The 22571-nt window shown below is 37.8% G+C and overlaps 2 protein-coding genes across 2 annotated transcripts; one reads left to right on the top strand and one right to left on the bottom strand.

Moving 5' to 3' along the window:
* Window positions 1–8092: 8092 nt before the first annotated feature.
* LOC122044038 (glycerol-3-phosphate acyltransferase 1-like) lies at window positions 8093–9464 on the bottom strand. Its single transcript, XM_042604585.1, has 3 exons — window positions 9399–9464; window positions 8726–9322; window positions 8093–8176 (listed from the first exon to the last, which is right to left on the bottom strand). Exons 1-3 carry the CDS (start codon window positions 9462–9464, stop codon window positions 8093–8095), a joined length of 747 nt encoding a protein of 248 aa, XP_042460519.1.
* Window positions 9465–9973: 509 nt separating this feature from the next.
* On the top strand, window positions 9974–11253 carry LOC122040085 (pyruvate dehydrogenase (acetyl-transferring) kinase, mitochondrial-like). Its single transcript, XM_042599449.1, has 2 exons — window positions 9974–10115; window positions 10906–11253. The coding sequence occupies exons 1-2, from the start codon at window positions 9993–9995 to the stop codon at window positions 11173–11175; spliced, it is 393 nt and encodes a 130-aa protein (XP_042455383.1). The 5' UTR covers window positions 9974–9992; the 3' UTR covers window positions 11176–11253.
* Window positions 11254–22571: the final 11318 nt, after the last annotated feature.

Here is a 22571-nt window from a genome sequence, read left to right as displayed (position 1 = left end):
ACACATCAATCCGAACGACATTCGCTCTTGCGCATTGCTCTGGAAATGAGTCAACAACGCCTAAACCCTGCTCCAACAACCGAAGTCAAGAATATTCAGATCTATAGTTATCGATAACTTTTAAATATTTACATCTCGAATTGATAGTGAATTGTCTAATGAAAGCGATCGACGATCACGGGTCTTGGAGTAGGAGTCATCACAGGATCCGAACCAAATAAAATTGGCTGTGTCAACTATTTTTCTTTTACTCTTTCTTTCCACCGTGTATTCTGTGTTTTGTAAAAAATGTGAAAAGCCACGAGCGCTATTCACCCCTCTAGCACACTGATGCTACATTTCGTATATTTAATTTGCAAATTAAAACAATTGATACAAAAAATTATACCTCACCTAGATTTAATCTTATATCTCCCATTTTGATCATATTAAAAATAGAGGTAATCATTTAAAAATAAATTGGAAAAATTTTCTAAAGATTACAAAACAGTGACTAATTTTTAGAAAAAGTTGTAGGAATTATTTTTCAAAATATGATTTTTTTGATTTAAAAACTAGTTTCTGTAAAAATAATTTTAAAATTATTTTTATTCTTTAAAAAATTCTAAATTTTTTTTATTTGTTAAACACAATAATTTAGAATAGTGTTAAATTTTTTATGAATAAATAAAATTGATATAAAAATAATAAATTATTTATACAGAGAGATGTATTTTTAAAAAAATAAAAATAAATTTTGAGATTGAAAAATTTTGTAAAATTTTCTGAGTATGTAAAATAGAAAGTTTATCTAAAAATAAATAAATTTTTGAAGATTAAATTTTTGAGAATTTTTAATAATAAAAATTAATATTTTGGCAAAAAAAATCGTAGAAAATTCATTAATAGTCAATTTTTTTTTAAAAGAATTCAAACGGAGATTTTATTGTGTTATCAGTATAAAAATTTTGAATAAGATACGCTAACCGAAAGTTTGCATGAAAAGTATTTTTCTAAGTAAAGAAACTCTAGTCTAGCAAGTCAGTTAAATTTAAAAAGAGATTTAAATTATACATGATCCTTGTGATATCTAAAAGATATTTTTTAGCAATATATTTTTATGATACTTTTACAATTTGATCCTTGTGTTTTCTAAAATATCAATTTAGCCCCTGAAAATTTCTAAGTTTATAAACATGTGAACATGCATCACCCTTTTCCAATTGTTCTAATTTTTCTTTTAACTTAGCATTTTCAATTTTCAAATTATTGAAATCTTCTAATAAATAGGATTTTGCTAAGGTTATTTTCATCTCTAGGTTTTCCTTTTTAATTTTTTGTTTTAATTTTACATAGAGTCTTAGATATAGATTTTATACTTGAATACAATTGATCAGAAGGTAGAAGACATACCTCACCATATCGGATCTGAAACTTGATTCTCCCCCTTCATCCTTGCTATCTTCTGATATGGCTCCCCCTTTATCGATGTTTGCTTCTAAGTTACTTGATTCTTCGTAACTTGTCATTAGTGTCAGTCCTGTGTAAGCTTCTCTCTCAGATTCTAAGATTTCATCCCAGGTAGCCTTGATATTATTATGCATGGTTCACCTTGGCCCTTTGTCTTTCTCCTTCTTGAGCTCTGAGCAATCATCCTTGATGTGTCATTCTTTCTGACAATTGTAGAATCGAACCTTTCATTTGCTCCTTGGATTTTTCTTAGTTTGTATCTCTTTAAATTTGTTAGATTTAAATTTTATTTTTTAACTTTCTTACCATAAATGCTTGTTGATCTTCATCAAGGGATGAGTCTGACTCGTTGTTGGCTCTCAGTGCCAAGTTATGGCTTATCTCCACTTCTTTTGTCATTCCTGCACATCTAGATTCATGTAATTCGAAAGTTGAAAAAAATTCTTCTAAGGTACTTACCTCCAAGTCTTTAGAGATGCAATAAGCATCTATTAAGGTTTACCACTCCATTGTTCTCGGGAAGGTTTGAGCGCATACCTGATTGCATCCCAATTAGTTACCTTTTCTGCAAAGTTGTTGAGTTGGGTGATTAGTTCCTTGATCTTTGCTTGGAGTTGGGCCCCTTCTCTCCTTGTTCATCCGAATTGTTAGTTGATTTATTAGGATGCCCCTTCTCACTAGCTTTGCTTTCGAGGTACCTTCATGTAAGTCTAGGAATTTCTCCCAAAGTTCTTTGGCTAAAATGTAGCTTCTGATCCAGTTGACCTCTTGAGGTGGCAGAACACTGAGCAGATGAAATTCTGTGAGTCGCTCTGTTCTTTCTTGTTCCACCATTGTTCTTCCTTCACCTCTCCATGTTGATCTCTGGGTTCTATAAAACCATATTTAATAGTCAATACTATTTCAAAATCCATTTTAAAAAATACCTCTATATTTTTCTTCCAAATCATGAAGTCTCCCTCAAACTTCGATGGATGGATGCTAGCTCTAGCCATTTCTTGTGCTTTAGACGGTGGTTAATCCTTCTAAAGCAACCTTACTCTGATACATTTGTTAGTCCCATGGAGATCAACTAGAGGGTGAATAGCCCTACAATTAAGACAAATCTACCTTTCTCTTTCTTTCAACGTTAAGTACAACAATAAAAAATAAATACAATAACTGAAAGAAATATAAGGAAAAAAGGTTACTTGGTTTGCAACCCAAGGGTTGTTAATCTAAGGCAAATAAAGCTCTTTAAGTCAACTCCTTCTTCGACACAAGTCGGAGGTGGAGAAACCTCGTACAAGATGTTAACAGCTCATGAGCAATAAAGAACAGGAAAATATTCGAGTACAATTCAAGTGTAGTTTGAATGAAGAGGACCAAGGCTCTATTTATAGCCCACTGGTCGAAAATATTCGTTTGCTGATGTGGAAACTCTAGGTGCTTGGACCCTCTCCGGGCACCCCCAGCTGTGTGCCTTATCTGCTCGCAATGGCTATGCAATGGTGCGATGATAAAATTGTATCATCATCCTAGCGCTTAGGCCAAGTCCAGGTGCCTGAAGTGCTACTAACTGGGCCCCAAAGGTGATCCACACCAATGGCTTGTGAAGATGCTTGATCAACACCAAGGTGGTCTAGGCATCCGTACTTAGTCCAGGCGCCCGAATGAGTTTGCTTTATGCTGACTCATCCAACTTCTTCTCCAGTCGAACGAGTGATCCTCCAACTATCCAGAGTTGAGCTTGTAGGACCGTTGGGCCGGCTAGGAGGGGGTTGTTGAATAACCCTGAATAAAACAAGAACAACCCTTCTCGTACGATTAAGCTAACACTTGTATAAAATTAGCTAAGCAGTAAATAAAAAGCAGAAAAGAACGAGGCACTGGATTTTGACTTGGTTACAACCGGGGAGGTTGTTAATCTAAGGAAAGTGATCGCACTAATACTCCTTCAGGCGGAGAAGCCTCTTACAACGTTGAAGCCCAGAAACAGAAGCTTAACTACAACTAAAGGGTACAAGTGTTTGAAATGGAATGCTCATGATTGTTGAAAAGCTTCTGGACCAAGGCTATATTATAGCCTTGGTCGGGGCTCCCCGAAGGGTTCCGGGCGCCCTAGGGGGGATAAACTTTATCCCCCAACGATCAGATCGAGTCAAAACTCGATCCTAGTCAAAAGGCTAGTCCGGGCGCTCGGAAGGGTTCCGGGCGCCCCGGAGGGCTCCGGGCACCCCGGACTGCTTCGGGCGCCCCAAAGCCCAAAGTCAACAAGCGTTGACTTTTTCATCCGGGACCTCTTCTCTGGTTCAGTCCCGCCTCGGTCCGGTTCTTCTCCTCCGGATCCGCTCGCTTGGGTGATCTCTGCCATCCGGAAAAGGGCTCACCCGAACCCAACTTCCGGTCTTCTTGAGCGGACTTCCTTCCGGCTTCTCGTCCCTCGGAATCGCCGCGTGTTTCCTTCTCGTCCACCGGCGTACTCATCCGCAGTCTTCGTCCCTCGGACGCACCGCATGCCGTCCTTCTCGCTAGCTGCGTCTCTTGCTCCCCGAGCAATCTTCCGCTCCGGCTTTCGTCCCTCGGAACCACCACACGCTTCCTTCTCATCCGCCGGTGTACTCTTCCGCAGCACCTCGTCCCTCGGACTGCCGTCCTTCTCGCTAGCTGCGTCTTCCGCTCGACTACCTGTGTTCCTAAGCTCCTACACACTTAGACACAAGGTTAGAAACACACATGACCTAACTTAACTTGTTGATCACACCAAAACAACCTTGGGGTTCCAACAATCTCCCCCTTTTTGATGTGATCAACCCAAGTTAAGCTAGGGTTAAAAATAGACATAGAATAAAATAATTTATTGCAATAACATGCAACATGATAGAAAAAAATTAAATTTCAAAAATTCCAATTTTTTTCAGTTTTCTACCTCCCCCTAGACTTATATTTTCCCTTCTCCCCCTTTGATCACAATAAAAATGGGGTTTCAAGAAAAACAATCTAAGGGTTTGACACTTAGAAAAATTATAGGAATCTATTTCAATGGTTTTCCGAGAAAGAATATTTCCAAGCTAAGAGAAAAAAAATTCTAAGTCAAAGAATAACTTTTGAAAAATTTCTAAGTTTTCACCATAAAAAATCTTTTTAAGCCCAAAAATTTATGCAAGAAAATTTAAGAAGATTGAAAACATTAAAAAAAAATTTCTATGCATTTATTTATTTATTTTATACTAATACTTATATCAGAAAGTTTTAAATTTCCATTTCAATTTTTCATAACTTCTTAAATCATAATTTTTTAGATTTAAGGCAACAAATATTAAACATGCTAAAAATTTTATTCGATCTTTTAACATGTCATTTTCTGTTATTTTTTGATTTTCTATTTCACAAAAATATTTCTATAACTTAAATTCTAACTTGATAAAATTTTTCGACAATATAATTTGTAAAATTTCTTTCGACAATATGCAAAATTGGTTTGAAGAAATATTTTGTAATTTGCAAGAATTTTTTAACAAAAATTCTAATTTGCAGGAATCTATTAACAACAGATTTCTTAATCTGAAAAACTTTTTCGATGACTCAATTTTTAATTCGCAAAATTTTTTTGAGAAGGTAATTTGTAATTCGAAAAAATATTCGAAGAAAGTTTTCGACAATTTTTCTGATTTGCAAAATTCTTTTAACAAAATAATTTGTGATTCGTAAGAATCTTTTGTCAAAGCATTTTGCGATTCGAATAATTTTTTCGATGAGTTAATTACTTGTTTAGAAGGTGGAGACCATACCTGACTTACCTTGTCAGTAGTTGATTCTCCCCCTATCGAGTTGCTTTCTTCCGAAGTCTCTCCCCCTTCATCGATGCTCATCTGGGATGAGCTTGTAGCTTCAGGATGTACTTCGACTGTTGGGGTTGTCTCGGTAATTTCTTCCGTCTCGGATTCTTCTGATGATGGCTCGATGTCTATTGAGGGGACGGCTTCAACCGGTTCTTCGTAGAGTTTTAAGAACTTTTCCCAAAGTTCTTTTGCGCTTTAATATTCTCCGACTCTGTCGAAATCTTTATTTGGTATCGCGCTTAGAATGTGAAACTCTGCCCGACCGTTTGCCATAAACTCATCGCGTTGCTTCTCGTTCCAGAGGCGTATGTCGATCTTTTCTCTGTTTGCTTTCTTTGGTGCTTCATAACCAGATTTCATTATTAAAGAAATACCAATATCAGAGTTAAGAAATACCTTCATTTGTTGCTTCCAAGAAGCAAGCTCCCCCTTGAATGCTGGTGGGTAGTCGCTAGCTCCGACCATCGTTTTGTTGCTTCAGATAGCGGTTAGTCCTTCTGAGGCGTCTCAGCTCGTAGGACCGTTGGGCCGGCTAGGAGGGTGTTGTTGAATAGCCCTGAATAAAACAAGAACAACCCTTCTCGTACGATTAAGCTAACACTTGTATAAAATTAGCTAAGCAGTAAATAAAAAGTAGAAAAGAACGAGGCACCGGATTTTGACTTGGTTACAACCGGGGAGGTTGTTAATCTAAGGAAAGTGATGGCACTAATACTCCTTCAGGCGAAAAAGCCTCTTATAACGTTGAAGCATAGAAATAGAAGCTTAACTACAACTAAAGCGTACAAGTGTTTGAAATGGAATGCTCGTGATTGTTGAAAAGCTTCTGGACCAAGGCTATATTTATAGCCTTGGTCGGGGCGCCCCGAAGGGTTCCGAGCGCCCTGGGGAGGATAAACTTTATCCCCCAATGATCAGATCGAGTCAAAACTCTATCTTGGTCAAAAGGCTGGTCCGGGCACCTGGAAGGGTTCCAGGCACCCCGGACTGCTCCAGGCGCCCCAGAGCCCAAAGTCAACAGGCATTGACTTTTTCATCTGGGACCTCTTCTCTGGTTCAGTCCCGCCTCAGTCTGGTTCTTCTCCTCCGGATCCGCTCACTTGGGTGATCTCTGCCATCCAGAAAAAGGCTCAATCGAACCCAACTTCCGGTCATCTCGAGTGGGCTTCCTTCCGGCTTCTCGTCCCTCAGAATCGCCGCGTGTTTCCTTCTCGTCCATCGGCGTACTCATCCGCAGTCTTCATCCCTCAGACGCACCGCATGCCGTCCTTCTTGCTAGCTGCGTCTCTTGCTCCCCGAGCAATTTTCCGCTCCGGCTTTCATCCCTCGGAACCACCGCGCGCTTATTTCTCGTCCGCCGGTGTACTCTTCCGCAGCACCTCGTCCCTCAGACTGCCGTCCTTCTCGCTAGCTACGTCTTCCGCTCGACTACCTGTGTTCCTATGCTCCTGCACACTTAGACACAAGGTTAGAAACACACAGGACCTAACTTAACTTGTTGATCACACCAAAACAACCTTGGGGTTCCAACAGAGCTCTCTTGAACTCAACTCCAACCTTTTCTTTGAGCAGTCTTCCGCTCAAGCTACTTGTCCCTTGGAAGCGTCGCGCGTGTCCTTCTCACTCCACCGGTGTACTCATTCGTAACTTCTCATCCATTAGATACACCGAGCCCATCAATTCGATTCCCATGCTATCCTTCTCGTCTGTCACATCTTATGCTTGACTTCTTGTGTTCCTAAGTCTGTGCGCACTCAGACGTAAGGTATCAACTACGCAGAGCCTAACTTAACTTGGTTAACCACATCAAAATCAACATGGGATACTTACACATAGGAGCCCATTGTTAGGGCTCAGGGAAGCGTGTATGCTCGATTTCTACATATTAGATTGCATGCCTTGGGTCATGGTGATGTGGTAGGTGACCCGGTCGAGGCCCTTTATGTGGCAAAGTGGGAAGGGGCGCTCGGCGCTCGGGCACAGAGGAAGGGGCAGAAGGAGCAACATCCTTCTTTTGAGTGGACTGAGCTTCTTCCATGTTGATGTACTTGGTGGCTCGTCTGAGCAGATGGTCGAAGTTCCTCGGAGGTTTCTTAATGAGGGATCAAAAGAACTTGTCTTTGATGAACCCTTGGGAGAAGATGCTCACTAGAATCTCTGAGGTAGCCAAGACGACGTCCATGACCATTTGATTGAATTTCTTGATATAAGCCTCAACATCTCCTTGGGCCCTTGCTTGAGAGAAAATAGACTCAACGTCATCTTGTGGTAACGATGACTACTGGCAAAGTGATGTAGAAAAATTTTGTGAAAGTCCTTGAAGCAGCATATGGACTCAGTTGGGAGTTTGTTAACCATCTCTGTGACGAGCCAGATAGGGTGGTGAGGAACACTTGACACTTGACTCCATCTATTTATTGATTGAGGATAGATTATAGGATTGAGACGTGCTAGGGCGTGAATAGCACTTGCGGCTTTCACTTTCATTTAAAAACAATTGAGTAAAACGTAGTGAAATAAGAACAAGTAAAGAAAACAATGACACAAGTTGGTTTTACTTGGTTTGGAACCTGTGACGACTCCTACACCAAGGCCCACACTCATTGAGTATTTACTTTTGTAATTCACTAATAAATCAAAGAATTACAAGTATAATAATTTAACTACAATAATTAAAATTATACTGACAACTAAGAATAAGAAATTCTGGGCTTCCGGTTGTCGGAGTCACGTTACAACTTCGTCAGATCATCTTTGGAGCAGTGCATAGGAGAAAGATTGTGAAGATCAGTTGTATTCTTGCATCTTCTTGAAACAGCCTTTTATGGACAGCTGAAGGTGCCTTCAACCCCATTAAAGGCATCTCCAACGATGCAGCTTATCCCCGCAGTGTTGGAGACGATACACTACAACAAAATCGCTCATAGATATCAGTGGAACAACAACGGTTTTAGGCTAAAATCGATGTCTTTGAGTATTTTACATCGGTTTTTCTAAAAACCGGTGTCTATGAGCGCAGATTTTAGCTCATAGACATCGTTTTTTTAGGCGATGTCTATGAGCGCCCTTTTTTTGGTTAATAGACACCGATTTTAACATCGATTTTTAAAATCCGATGTTAATGAACCCAAATAATATTTTAATTTTTCCCCACTAGCCAAAATCTGCACACTGTGAATTCCCTCCAAACCTAAATCTTTATCCCGCCCTTCCTCCGCGCGACATCTCTCTCGTGATAACCTAAACCTCCGACCATCCGACCATCTCTCTCAGTCTAAACCTAAACCTCCGACCATCTCTCTCAACCTCATCTCCCTCTTCCCCCCTTCCTAGATCCTCTCCCGATCAGGATCAAGACACGACGAACTTGCTTCTCCGTCCAACCACACCGCATCTCCTCCAACTCCTCCATTTGGTTGAGAAGAGGAGGCCTTGGTAGCGTACAGCATTCCCACCCGCGCGTCCAGAGCCACCGGTACCACCTCCTCCGCCACCTCCGCGAACAGCGGGCTGAACCGCAACAGGTACGGCTCCCGGCACGTCGTCCCCTCCGGGCACACCGCCAGGCCCCCCTCCACCGCCAGCAGTCGCCGCATCATAGCCGTGTCTCGTCCCCTGTCCCGGGTCAGCCGCACAGTCCGCATCGGCGCCAACGCCTCCGACACCCGGCTCAGGCTGTACGTCACGGCCGGCACCGTCCTCTCCAGCGCCGAGCACAGCATCACCGTGTCCAACAGCGTCCGGTGCGTGCACACGTACACCACCCCCTTCTTCTCCCCGTTCGCTTTCCCATCTCCGGCCCTCCGGAATCGGATTCCGGTGACAGCGGCGATGAAGATGGATATTTTATAAGGGAAAACGATCCCCATCGCGATCCTGAACACGGCCAAAGGGATTGCCACGGGTATCCACATGAAGAACGCCATCATCTCGCATGGCGTCGGGAGAAAAGCCAGTCTTCCGTCATGGAACACAAGTGGCTTCGGGTACTTGTTTCTCGGCATTTTGCTGCTCTCACTCCTTGATTCCTCCTCTCTCACGACATAAATTTCCTGAAAAATAAAACAATCACTTTTAACTCATATCTTTGATCGACTAACGTGGAATCGAAAGAAATTTAGGTCAAACCTTGGCCGAGAGTTGGTGGTGGTGGACATTGGAGAGGTTCACAATGGCCGCACCGGCCTTGACCATGTCCCTGAGAGCTCTCTATTTGTCAGGCCAAGAGATGACCCCCGTGAAGTAGCAGCCCTTCACCACCTGCAGCTCCGCCCCCACCACCTCCCCCACCTCTAAGTACTCCTTCATGAATCCCTCCACCATGAGCCTCGGCAAGGTGGTGAGCACAACAGCTCGCCTCCCTTTCAGCACCTTGCATGCATGCAGATGGAGGTTCTCCAAGAAAATTTTCGGCAGCACAGTCCTAGCGATCAGCCTCAGGTCCCCCGTCCTCAGCCCGCAGAAGGTCACGAAGGCCATGATCCTCATCCCAAACTCGTGCTTCCCCAAGAGACACAAGGTAGGGGAGAGCGCGAGGAGGAGGAATTAGTATAACCAATCCTCTCGTTTCAGAGTAATATGATTATAACTTTCTTTTTGTTTGAGGTTCACATCCTTACTGTATAAATAGTTTTTTGATGATATTGTATATTTATGACTTATCTGATTATTTCTTTCAACTTGCTATTGTGGACCGGGTATGTTCCTTCTCATTTGCACCTTATGGTCTTTGAGTTGGTAAAAAACTCTCTGCGTGCGGTTCAAGAATGTTTTATGAATTCTGATAAGAATGCCCCTCCTGTTAGAATTATTGTCGCTGATGGGATTGAAGATGTTACAATAAAGGTACGATACCAATAAATACTTAATCTTCAATTACTGTTATTCTGCTTGGTAAGCAAGATTGCAATACTTCAAGAATAAGAAAGAATTAGTTAAAAATTCATGCTGTCTTGGCAAGTTGCAGAATTTGAATTTAACACAGAATACTAGGTACTCTAGAAAATAGAAACTAGATGTAGTGAAGATGAAAAATATGAATTTAAATTATATTTTCTTTGGGAATTCTTGACAGTTACTGATGTCTTGCAGGCATTTTTTATTTCTTGAAAAGTGTTGATACTGCAGAACCACCAGATGTAGATTTGCAAGACAGAGAACAATTATACATTGAAGAACATAATGGGACTAACTCCTCACTCTTTAAAGTGGTTAATCAGATTTATCAGAAAACTATTACAAATGAAAGTTAGGGAAATTCTCAAATATTTCATGAATTTGGGGCTCATTGCTACTGGTTATTTTTAAACTAGACAATGATTATGTGAAATCCAAGAGTCTTCCACTTTGTCTATATCTGACTATATGCATACGAGAATACGTCAGAGCCTGTTGAAAATCTTTTACTGCCAACATGTATATCAGCATCTGCTGTTGATACAAGTATAACACCCGGATAAATGCAAAAATTTTCTAATTTTTGTAATTTATCTTCTTCTTAATATCATTAAATTATATCTTATGGCATTTCTCTGTTTGTTAATACTCATGGTTCGAGGAATTTCTTGTTACATATCAATCATCTAGTTTTTCTAGCTTTGGAATACTGATCTTGATATGCTATCAATTATTTCATATATCAGATGAAGGGGGTGGCATACCAAGAAGTGGTCTTCCAAAGATTTTCACATATCTCTATAGCACTGCTAAAAATCCACTCGAGGAAAATGATGAAGGAAGCTCAGATGGAGTAATTATGGCTGGTTATGGTTATGGGCTTCCAATTAGTCGTCTCTATGCTCGCTATTTTGGTGGTGATTTACAAATTATCTCTATGGAAGGATATGGTAAATCCAATTCTTTCTTTATGCAATACTTAATCTCAAGTTCAATTTGTCCTGCTTGAATTCCAATATGGCTCATTCATTGCCTATTATGTTGCCAATACTTATTCGTGATTTACAAACTCGTGCTTGCTATGATTTTTTGATACAAATCGGATGCTATGCTTTTGTTACAATGATTTTTTTTATACAAACCGAATGCTATGCTTTTTTTTTATACAAACCATATACTAGTTGGAGACTAAATGATTGCCTAAGAAGAAAGGAAATAGAGATTAGGAGATGCAGTGAGTAGAGTGGCTGGATAAGCTATCTTAAATGGTAACCTTAGGATTAAAGGATTGATACTCGAATTTAACCTAACCTATTAAGATAAATGGGTAATCAATACTAATCCTTATTTTGATTGTTTAAATGTTGGGCTCCTGTTTCATAGCAAAAGGTTCATTTTGTGACTCTAAACTAAGTTTTTTTTTTTATTGTTTAAGTGTATTTTCTGAATTTTGAGAACCAATTTTTTTTTGTACATCTACCATCAAGTATGACCCTACTTAACCAGATATACACTTTTAGACCCCCATCTTCATGCACATGGCTAACTGTAACCCGCGAGGTCTTCTGACTTTGTGTTTTTCAGTTCAGGGTCTACTAGTTTACTTATCTCTTGTGGGTTTTGAAGATACTTTGTGGCCTGTATAACATAGAAGAACAATGAGCCGTGGATATATAGCATGAATCTACTAATATGAATCACAAACTGTTGGATCAAGAAGGATATATCTTGAGACTAGCGAACCCAAAGGGCAAACAATGTTATGTCTTTTCCAACTAATGAATCTCCAAAGGGAAGATAATGTTGAAAGAAACTTATGATTTGCAGCGAGGCTATGGTTTCCTCAGTTGGGATGTGATAAGGTAGCTAAATAGAGGTAATACAACCTTTAACTTACCCTGACTATTGTATGAACTGATTAGAGGGCTTGTTGAGAATTAAGCTTCTAAACTACATGGAACAAATGATTATCGGAAGTTTGTAGGAAATAAGAACAAATTTGGGTTTATGCCCTCAGTATCTGTTACAAAGAAGCTGATGCTGTTTTTGAGTATCAAATATTTTCAAATATGCATCTTACCCAATTTATCAGACACCCTCTTTCCTTGCAATATGGAGGTCTTCCACTGATTATTTCCAGTAAAACTACTCCAAAAGCAAAGATGTTAGCTTGAATTTCCATTTCTTGTTGCTCTTGAGGAACATTATATTCTGGAAGAGAGACTCTGCTGAAGTAACCAGCACTTTTCTTAGATTCTGAGAAAATAATTTTCCAGCTCTCAAAATCAACCAACTGCAAAAGAAATGTAAGAGGGTTTTATAATCTTAATCCATTCCGCTAATACAAAGATGTGAAAAAACAGAAACCAAGTTAGCAGCAAAAATCACTGAAGGAATTATCTGGGAAAGATGAAAGCCACAAAAAAAGGGCACAGTTGCCTTTTGATTCACTGCATATCAACCCACCTTGTGTTTGCCTGCTTCATTGATTGCGTGGTGATGGTGAATTTTATAGCTTTTGCTCCTTATTGTATTATGTCTATTAGCCATGTGTATACAAAGGGCACAGTTGCATTCTTGCTTATGAGATTTGGAAGATGGCATCAGAGGTAGTACAATAAATAGTATATCTCTTCATTTGCTTGTTAACTATGAACATTTTCTTTGTTCTTCTATGCTTCCTTCACTGTTATATTCGTTATCTTCCACAGCAGCCTTTAAAAACTCAGTATTCTATTTTATTTGATACATGCACACATTTGTTTTAGTTATTTGACATATGGTGGATTTATGTATTTTTACAGTTTACAAATCTCAAGTACTCCAGAGTTGAAATTGATGAAGTGCGGTTCGAGTGGGCTGAATGCATGCTAGATTACATTTGAGATAGTTGTACCTTGATGTGTTAACAGAATGTTATACTTTGATTTTGATATCTATTAGCTAGCTTTTGATGTAAAAAAGAATGTTTGGGTATTTTATGGATATTGTTGTAAGAAGATTATTTATATAATTTGTGAATATTTGTGTATTTTATGGATATTATTGAATGATGAATATTTGTACAATTTATGAATATTTGTGTATTTTTTTTTGTTATTGTCGGTTTTAAAATCAAATCTGTGCTGTTAAAAAATATACATATTACATCGGTTTTCCACCGATGTAAAACCGGTGTTATAAAGTAATATTACATCGGTCATTTACCACTGCCAAAACTGGTGTTATTAACATACAATATTACATCGGTTTTACACCGTTGATGAAACGGTGTCGTTAAGTGATACTACACCGGTTAATAACCGATTCGAAGACCGGTGTCATTAAGTGATACTACACCGGTTTTAACCCGATGTCTAAAATGGCAGACTTTTAACATCGGCTTCATAGACATCGGTCGAAAATCAAATAGACACCGGTGGAAAACCGATGTCTATGAGCAATTTTGTTGTAGTGATAACTTCCGCCATCTGTGAAGTTTATCCCTTCAAAGGCGCCTTCAAGCTCATGGAAGGTGCCTTCCATCCGGTCTCCAATGCACCTTCAGGCGCATGGAAGGCGCCTTCGCGCCTCTTTGCATGGGCCTTCAGCCAAGCCACCCAAGGCGCCTCTAACCGCCCCGGAGGTGCCTTAAACACTGTTCATCTGATCTTGAAATGTGATTTTCACTCCCTGCAAGTTATGTTAGTTCAAAATACAAAACATACTCTACAAGACAAAGTTAGCAAAATAAAATATGATTAATCAAGCTACTTGACAATCTTCAGACTGTTCAATTTTGACTTTCAGATTTCCCAAAAATCCTAGGTCGAATCGACGTTTACTGTTCCCTCAACGAGGAATGCGTCCTCACCTACTCTTCTCAAGATAAATTACCTTTGTCCAGACCGATCCTCCAGACCGTCTAGACTTTTGCTCAACTCTGAGACTTCAGGACTTTATGTTGAACATTAGATCCACGACCGATCCAATCTTTCACCTAGTGTCCGCAACTCCCAGGATTTTCACCTAGAGTCCTTAACTCAAGGATTTTGCCCAAAATCCTCGACCCACCAAGACTTCGCCCAGTTCCTCAGACCAGGACTTCGTTGTTTAATCGTAACTAGGACTTTTCACCTACTTAGCCTTAACTAGGACTTTCCTGTACACTAATTTACACTTATTACATCACAAGATAGATTAACTTTGAATCCTTTGCCATAACCAAAACTTTGATTCGATCATCAAGTACTTTTTACACTAACAATCTTTTCCTTTTTGATTATGACAATACAATTCAAAGTTAAGTAAAGCATAACAAAAAAAAATATAGCATAAGTATGTAAATTGAGCATAAATAAACCAATTGAGCAAATTAAAGATACTCCCGCTTAATTTAATCCTCAAGAAAAATTATTAAGTTATGTTTGACTTAATTTTTAACCTTTCTCTCCCCCTTTGACATAAATAAAAAATAATACTAAGTAGAGAGAAAATTAATTTGTAAAAATAGAAAAAAAAACTAACTTTTAATCTCTTTTAACTTTAAGCTCCTTATGAATTTATCACTTTAAACAAACTTAGATTAAAAAGGAGTTACTTAGCTTTGAAAAGAATTTTAAAACTTAGTTAAGTACTTAGCTTCAAAGAGGTTTGATAAAAACTTAGTTCAGTACATAGCTTTAAAAATTTAGGTAAGTACCCTTTTTTTTTAAAAAAAAAAAAAAGATTTTCATAGAAAAACTTAGTTAAATACTTAGCTGAAAAGATTTCAAACAAACTTAGCCAAATATAAAAAAATATTTAAACTTACTTTTTTAAAAATATTTAAACTCACCTTTCAAAAATGGTTTAAACTTTCTTTTCAAAAATAGTTAAACCTTAAAAAAAAAACTTAACTTCATTTTTTTAAAATACTTTGACCTTTTTACATAACTTATTTTTTTAAAAAAAATTAACTTTGAAATTTTAGAAAAATACTTTAACTTAAAAGGATATTTAATTTTGAGATTTTGAAAAGAAATACTTTAACTTAAAAGGATATTTAATTTTGAGATTTTGAAAAAAAAAAATACTTTAACTTTGACAAAATATTTAACTTTTGAAAAAATAATTGTTTAACTTAAATCCTTTCACTCCCCTTGATTAATGCCTTAAAAAAATATTTACCTAAATTATTTATGTTTAAGGGTCCTAGAGTCTAAGCATGAGAAATATTAAAAAAACATAAAAGTTATTATCTATTTTCTTGATTTCCATCTCACCCTTTCTATGTTATTAAACATGTTCATCTTATGAGCTTGTGTGAGATGAAGTTAAGCAAATTTTAAAGTTAGTTTTAAATTTTAAAAATTATTAAGTCTGAATTTGAAAATTTTAAATTTTAAAATATTTAAAGTTTTAATTTGTAAAAAGCATTTTAAGTTTGAGTTTAAAAATAATTAAGTTTGAATTTAAAAAAAATTTAGAATATTTATGTTTAAATAATTAAATTTCTAATTTTGAAACTTTTAATTAATATTTGAAAATAATTAAATTTTGAAATAATTAAGATTTTTAAATTAATTAATATTTGAAAGTCAATAAGATTTTGAAATTAAGTTCTGATTTGAAAATTAATTAATATCTAAAAATAATTAAGTTTGAATAATTAAATTTGAAAAATAATTGAGTTTGAATATTAATTAAATTTATTAAAATTAATTAAAGTCTTGAAATTAATTAAAGTTTTGAAATTAATTAAGATTTTAAAATTAATTAAGATTTATAATTAATTTTTGAATTTGATTGGTTTGAATTAGGTTAGACTAATTCTTAATTTAAATCTAAATCCACCTCACCCTATCTAGATTTTTAATCAGGGAATCTTATGGGTTTTGTGAGATATTTAAGCTTTAATTTAAATTCAAATCTAAGGATTGATTTATATTTAAGTTAAAGTAAGGTTTAACAATTAGTCAATTAAACATTTATTTCAATAATTGGCTTCCCGACTATGGCAAGACATTAGACCTTCTTGAATATTGGAACAACAACCACTTCTTGACAAAGCCTTTTAAAGAAATTAAATCTTTAATTTTATTTCTGAGAATCATTGGTCTAACTACACAAGTGTTGATCAATCTTAAGTTCTTATCTATCATAATCTAAGCATGTATAAGAGAAAAACAGTAAATCAGGCATCAATCAGGTTTATCTAATAATAAAGATGATTTTTCTATTGGCTCCTCCTGGATCATAGTCTCGATAAGGTCTATCAAGATAGTAGATTTAATCCTTAGGGATCTAATATTGATCAAGTCTAACTTGATTAGTCAGGTTAGACTTGGGGACTCATGCTTGGGCTAGGTTCTTAGTTGATCGATTCACTAAAGACAAGTAAGATTTGAATTAATGTCTAGCCTTGTATCCAAGTCTAGTTCGATTGTATACGACCCTTTGTTTTACAAGAATCAGATCAAAGTTCTTGAAATCCAATATGAACCATTCCAACGTGTCCTTAAGTCCTTTGACTTGAGTTTTCAAATTAGAATTTTCTTTCTCAAGATGTTGGACTTGGGTTGAATTTTTATTTTTAATTGGCATAATCAAAGGACTTGGGTTAGTCTCCTCCTTAAGGGATTCAATCTCCTTTTGGAATATCTTTACCCGGATATTAGATTTAGCCAACTTTCTTAAGAAGTATGAAATTAACTTTTGTAATTTAATTATTGGTGGATTTACAGTGAAATTATCTTCTGAGCTGGATTCAGATTTGTTAATTTGCTCAGCTTGGTTCTTTGACTTGATTTCGGATTTAGCTCCGGTTCGAGACTCAGACTCGATTTCGACAATGTAAACTTGCACTTGTAGAGCAAGGAAGCTCGCTTGCTTGCATTCTTCGTCAGAGTCTTCTGATGAGGACTCGTCCCATGTTGCTTGTAGTGCATTCTTCCTTCGTTGCTTTTGGTTTGGAAAATCAGGCCTGATATGTCTCTTCTTGTTACAGCCGTAGTAGGTGACTCCAGGCTTAGTCTTTATGTTTGACTGGCTTAGCTTTTTGATCTCACGTTTTGTGAAGCCCTTCTTCTTCTTGTACAGTTTTCGCATTAGTTTCACGAGTTCAGTGGTAGTTTCGTCGTCTTCTTCCGAGTTGGATTCATTTTCGGACTCAGCCTTTTTTGACTGGAAGTACATTAGTTTGTTCGTGCAATTCAAATTTTGAAAATAACTCATCTAGTCTAATTAAAGAAAGATCCTTTGATACTTTGTAAGCATTTACCATTTATGTCCATAAGGTATTCCTCGAAAAAGCATTAAGTGTGTACTTTATTACATCGCAGTTCTCCACTTTCTCTCCGATTGCATGGAGGTCATTCAGAAGATCTTGGATGCGAGCGTGTAGCTGGCTCGCCGACTCATCTTCCTGCATTTTAATGTTATATAACTTATTTAATATTAAGTCGCATTTACTTACTATTGCATCAGAGGTGCCCTCGTGTAGTTCAATCAATTTCTCATATAACTCCTTGGCGCTGTTGAAGGGGTCAATTCTTCTTTGGTTAGGCCGTATTGGAGGGTATATGTTGCTTTTGCATCCACCTCAATCTTCCTCTTTGTTATGCATCCCACTTGTCATACGGGATGAGTACTATGTCTTCAATGGGAAATGTGAATTTGATTTAGATTATAATCCACATTTTCACTTGGGTTTTGAGATGGTACTCCATCCGACTCTTCCAGTAGCCGAAATCTTCCCCAGAGAAGAGTGGTGGCCATGCAGTGCTATAGCCTTCTTAGTAAGCTATTTAAGAAACAAATCATGCACACAATAAAATAAGAAAACTTGTCCCAATACTTAGTCTTGGATTAGTAGAGCGGTACGAAAAGAGATAGTAAAACTCGAGTGGTGTTTACACTAATTTCAAAGAAAAATAATAAAATAAAAAAATAAAAAATATATATATTATGACAAATTTTGTCAAAAGAGTTATTTTACCAATTTTGACTAATGGTGAAAAACTAAAATTGAAAAAAAAATCAATGAAAAAAATTAGAGGGAAAAAACAAAAAGGGTATATACAAATTTTTTTTTCAAAAATGATATATACTTTTTTTTTCAAAAAGGAACCCCCTTCTCGATTGGTGGTTTCACCAATTCAGAGGGACCTTGCTCTGATATCAATTGTAGGATTGAGACGTGTTAGAGGGGTGAATAGCACTCGCGGCTTTCACTTTCGTTTAAAAACAATCAAGTAAAACACAGCGGAATAAGAACAAGTAACGAAAATAGCAACACAAGTTGGTTTTACTTAGTTCGGAGCCTATGACGACTCCTACTCCAAGGCCCAACCTTGTTGAATGTTTACTTTGGCCAAATCAATAATAATTTGGAGAATTATAAGTACAATAATTTAACTACAATAATTAAAATTATACCGACAACTAAGAATGAGAAATTCTGGGCTTTCGGTTGTTGGAGTCGCGTTAAGGCTTCGTCAGTTCATCTTTGGAGCGGTGTGCAAGAGAAAGATTGTGAAGATCAGTTGTACTCTTGCATCTACTCGACCCATCCTTTTATAGACTATTGAAGACGCCTTCAAACCCATTGAAGGTGCCTCCAGCGATGCAACTTAATTATCCCCGTAATGTAGGAGATGATAACTTCTGCCATCTGCAAAGTTTATCCCTTCGAAGGTGCCTTCAAGCTCATGGAAGGCGCCTTCCATTCGATCTCCAACGCGCCTTCAGGTGCATAGAAGGCGCCTTCGCACCTCTCCATGTGGGCCTTCAGCCAAGCCACCCAAGGTGCCTCCAACCGCCCCGGAGGTGCCTTGAACACTGTTCATCTAAGCTTGAAATATTCTTTTCACTCCCTGCAAGTCATGTTAGTCAAAAATATAAAACATACTCTGTAAGACAAAGTTAGCACAATAAAATATGATTAATAAAGCCACTTGACAATCTTTGGACTATCTGGTTTTGACTTTCGAATTTTCCGAAAACCCTAGCTTGAATCAATGCCTATTGTTTCCTCAACGGGGAGTGCATCCTCACCTACTCCTCTCAGGAGAAATTATCTTTTGCCAGTCCGGTCCTCCAAACTGTTTAAACTTTTGCTCAGCATCTTAGACTTTTGGATTTTATGCTGAACGTTCGATCCACTATCCGTCCAGTCTTCCACCTCGTGTCTGCAACCCCTAGGATTTTCACCTAAAGTCCTCAACTCAAGGATTTCGCCTAAAATCCTCGACCCGCCAAGACTTCGTCAGTCCCTCAGACTAGGACTTCGTTGCCTAACTATAGCTAGGACTTTCCACCTGCCTATCCTTAACTACGACTTTCCTGCACACTTAGTTACACTTGTTAGATCACAAGATAGCTTAACTTTGAATCCTTTGCCATAACCAAAACTTAGGTTCGATCGTCAGGTGCTTTTTGCACTATCATAGATGCAATTTTTAAATTTGAGTAAGTGATCCTTAGGGTCAGTCGCTCATCCATCTTCTCTGATTGAAAAGGGTCAAAAATGAGCTAGCAGTTTGTCATCCAAGATTTCTTGGGAGAACGGCATGCTTGCCCGCTTAGGGGAGCTACCGATCAATCGAGTTTTGCCTTTCTAAAGCTCATGGTGGATGCATTCTCAAAAGACCATCCTCGGGGCCTTTCCACTCGGCCGGTGTAAGTAAGAGGCATATGGAACAACGCCCGGTGATATACTATGGAGATGGGGGTACAACCGGGAGGCTAGTCGGATGCACAGGTGCTTACGTCAAGGTGGCCAAGGGAGGCTAGGTCAGTTGGAACCCGATCGGGCCTTCCACTTGAATACCGCGCTCGGCCTAGTGGCTAATCATAAACATAGCCAAAACATTCTGAAGAGGGCACTCGGTTGCTACTTGTTGTTGTTGTACCATTCTAGCTGCTCGGGCAGCTATTAACATCTCTAGATCTTCCTGCGGCAAAGTTATTGTGGTGAGTCATCCAGTCTCATCCATTTTCACATCTTGGATGTAGGTGAAATTCCCACAGATGACGCTAAATATGATCCCGTCTGAAAGTGAAGAAGATGGTTAACTAGGAAGCTGGCTCTAATGTTGACTACTTGAAGACTCCAATTCAGCAAAAAGTGGCTCCGAGCGGTCCTTCGTGTCACAGGGAGAGTTAGTGATCGGGCCAGGGAAGGAGTCACTGACGTAGGCCCTCTGACACTCAAGTTAGTGATCGAATCAAGTAGAGAAACTATGAGAGGAGCAGTAGCTATGAGTGTGTAAAAATGCATAGCATCACAGACATTCGTTGTAGATAGAGACCCCCTTTTATAGTGTTATTGGTTGTCTATGCACGAATCTTAAAGTGTGTCCAAAAAAGGACAAACCATAATTATGGTTTGACACCTTTCTCAAAATTAACCCACAATCTCTATGTTTGGCAGAAATAAAGCTTCTAATATATAGTTTACATGCAGAATATTCTCTATCCCCTGTTACACAAAATGCCAAAAAGAAATATAAGGTTGTTAGATTGAGGGGCCCACCATATGCTTATATGGCCAGCCGACCGAGTTTCTCCTGTGACCTGATCAACAATCGCTCATAAGGATCATCTGATCGAACTTATAGAGTGTTACCATGAACTCGTCCTTTACTCGCCCCTTTTGTTTAGTCAAAGGATTCAATCGTATTGGGTATCCATTCTGTCCGATTGGACTATAGTTCCGATCAGTTGGACTACTCAACCCGGCTAGTTAATCGTGCTATCTTCAAGTAGCAAATAAGTCTTGGATCCGGAGAGTGCTAACTCATCTTAAGTTATTCATCAATATTTAGTGATTTGGCGTCCGACTAGACCATTGGTCTGGTCGGATAACCTGATGGACTCGGCATCAGACTGACCTAATGATCCAATCGAATAACCTTTCGGCCTTAATAATCAACTATGCTGACTTCAAAAATGGACTCTTCCTTAATTTTGACCATCATATCAACCGATTCTCTTAATTTTGACCCACCCAGAAACTTCACATTATTCACCGTATCCTTATAATTACCTCATTATAAGAACTTATGTATTTTGTGCCTTGAGAATATGTAGTTAGTCCAATGATACCTTGAATTGTAAAAGGGCATATATGATGGTACAATGTAATTGCATGTTATATAATGAAATGTTTATTTATTCATTGGTTTTGTTAAGTTTATACAATTAATAAATTATACTAAAAGATCACAATATATAGCACTTCCATAGAGTTGAGGTTATTACTCATCTTACAAGAAGACTAAATTAAGACTTTGATGTTTGTTATTTAGTCCCTTAAAAAGAGTTTCATGTACACTTATTGTTGATTATGTTGCTAGTCTTATAGGGATAAAGAAGTAATCAATACAGGGCTTATCATTTATATATGGTAAAAACGAGTATATATAACATATATAGTTGATTCTATAGAATTGAACATGGTGGTTAGAGATAAAGGATGAATAGTCAAAAATCTAAAATTCAAAATTTTTACTTCGAGTAAAGCAATTAGATTACGGAGTTAGTTTCTGTAATGGAATAATGAAGATTGTTGCGCAAAGAGAGGGTAACACCTCTCAACCTCTAAAACACGGAAGAAGAGGAAGAGAGAAAAGAGATCGTGCGGAGCAACAAGACAAAGATGCACAAAAGAAGAGCAAACACGAGGAAGCAGAAGAAGAGAAAGAAGAGAAAGAAGAAGAGTTACCGTGGTTCGGTGGCGTGCCTACTCCACAAAATGACCGAAGCTTTATTAGAATTCCCTCTACACAAGAGAATCACATCTAATGATTCTTGTGTTTGTTGTTGTACAATAGGCTTATAATAATCCCTATAAATAATGCTAAACCCCAGCCCCAGTAAAATCGTAACCGAATTTTGTTATAAAAAACCACAACCAAATTTTGTTATATAAAATCTTAACAGAATTTTATTACGAAAAATCTTAACAGGTTTTTCTTTCATAACATCTCTCATATTAACCTTCATCCAAATATGAGCCACCTACCAACAATCTCCACCTTGGCGAATATTCACCTCCTTCGAAGAACACGAGTATCTGAACAAAACTCCATCTGGATCTATAAGTCTGGGCTTCCTTCCTCTAGCATCTAGAGATATGGATCAAGTTCAAGCAATGCTTAAACTTTTCTGTGGTTACTGGCGTTGTCAACATATCTGCAACATTATCTGTAGTGTGAACCTTCTCAAGTTGAATTTTCCCAGAAACAATCAACTCTCTGATCTTGTGAAACCTCACATCAATGTGCTTAGTTCTCGCATGATACATTTGATTCTTCGCCAAATAGATAACACTCTGACTATCGCATAACAATTTGACTCCACTTTACTAAACACCCAGTTCTCTGACCAATCCTGTAAGCCATAAAGTTTCCTTCGCTGCTTCAGCTGTTGCCATGTACTCGA

Source organism: Zingiber officinale, chromosome 2A (genome assembly GCF_018446385.1).
Source record: "Zingiber officinale cultivar Zhangliang chromosome 2A, Zo_v1.1, whole genome shotgun sequence".
Classification (NCBI taxonomy): domain Eukaryota; kingdom Viridiplantae; phylum Streptophyta; class Magnoliopsida; order Zingiberales; family Zingiberaceae; genus Zingiber; species Zingiber officinale.
Note: the sequence above shows the minus strand (reverse complement) of the source record. Positions and strands in the feature narration are given on the sequence as shown.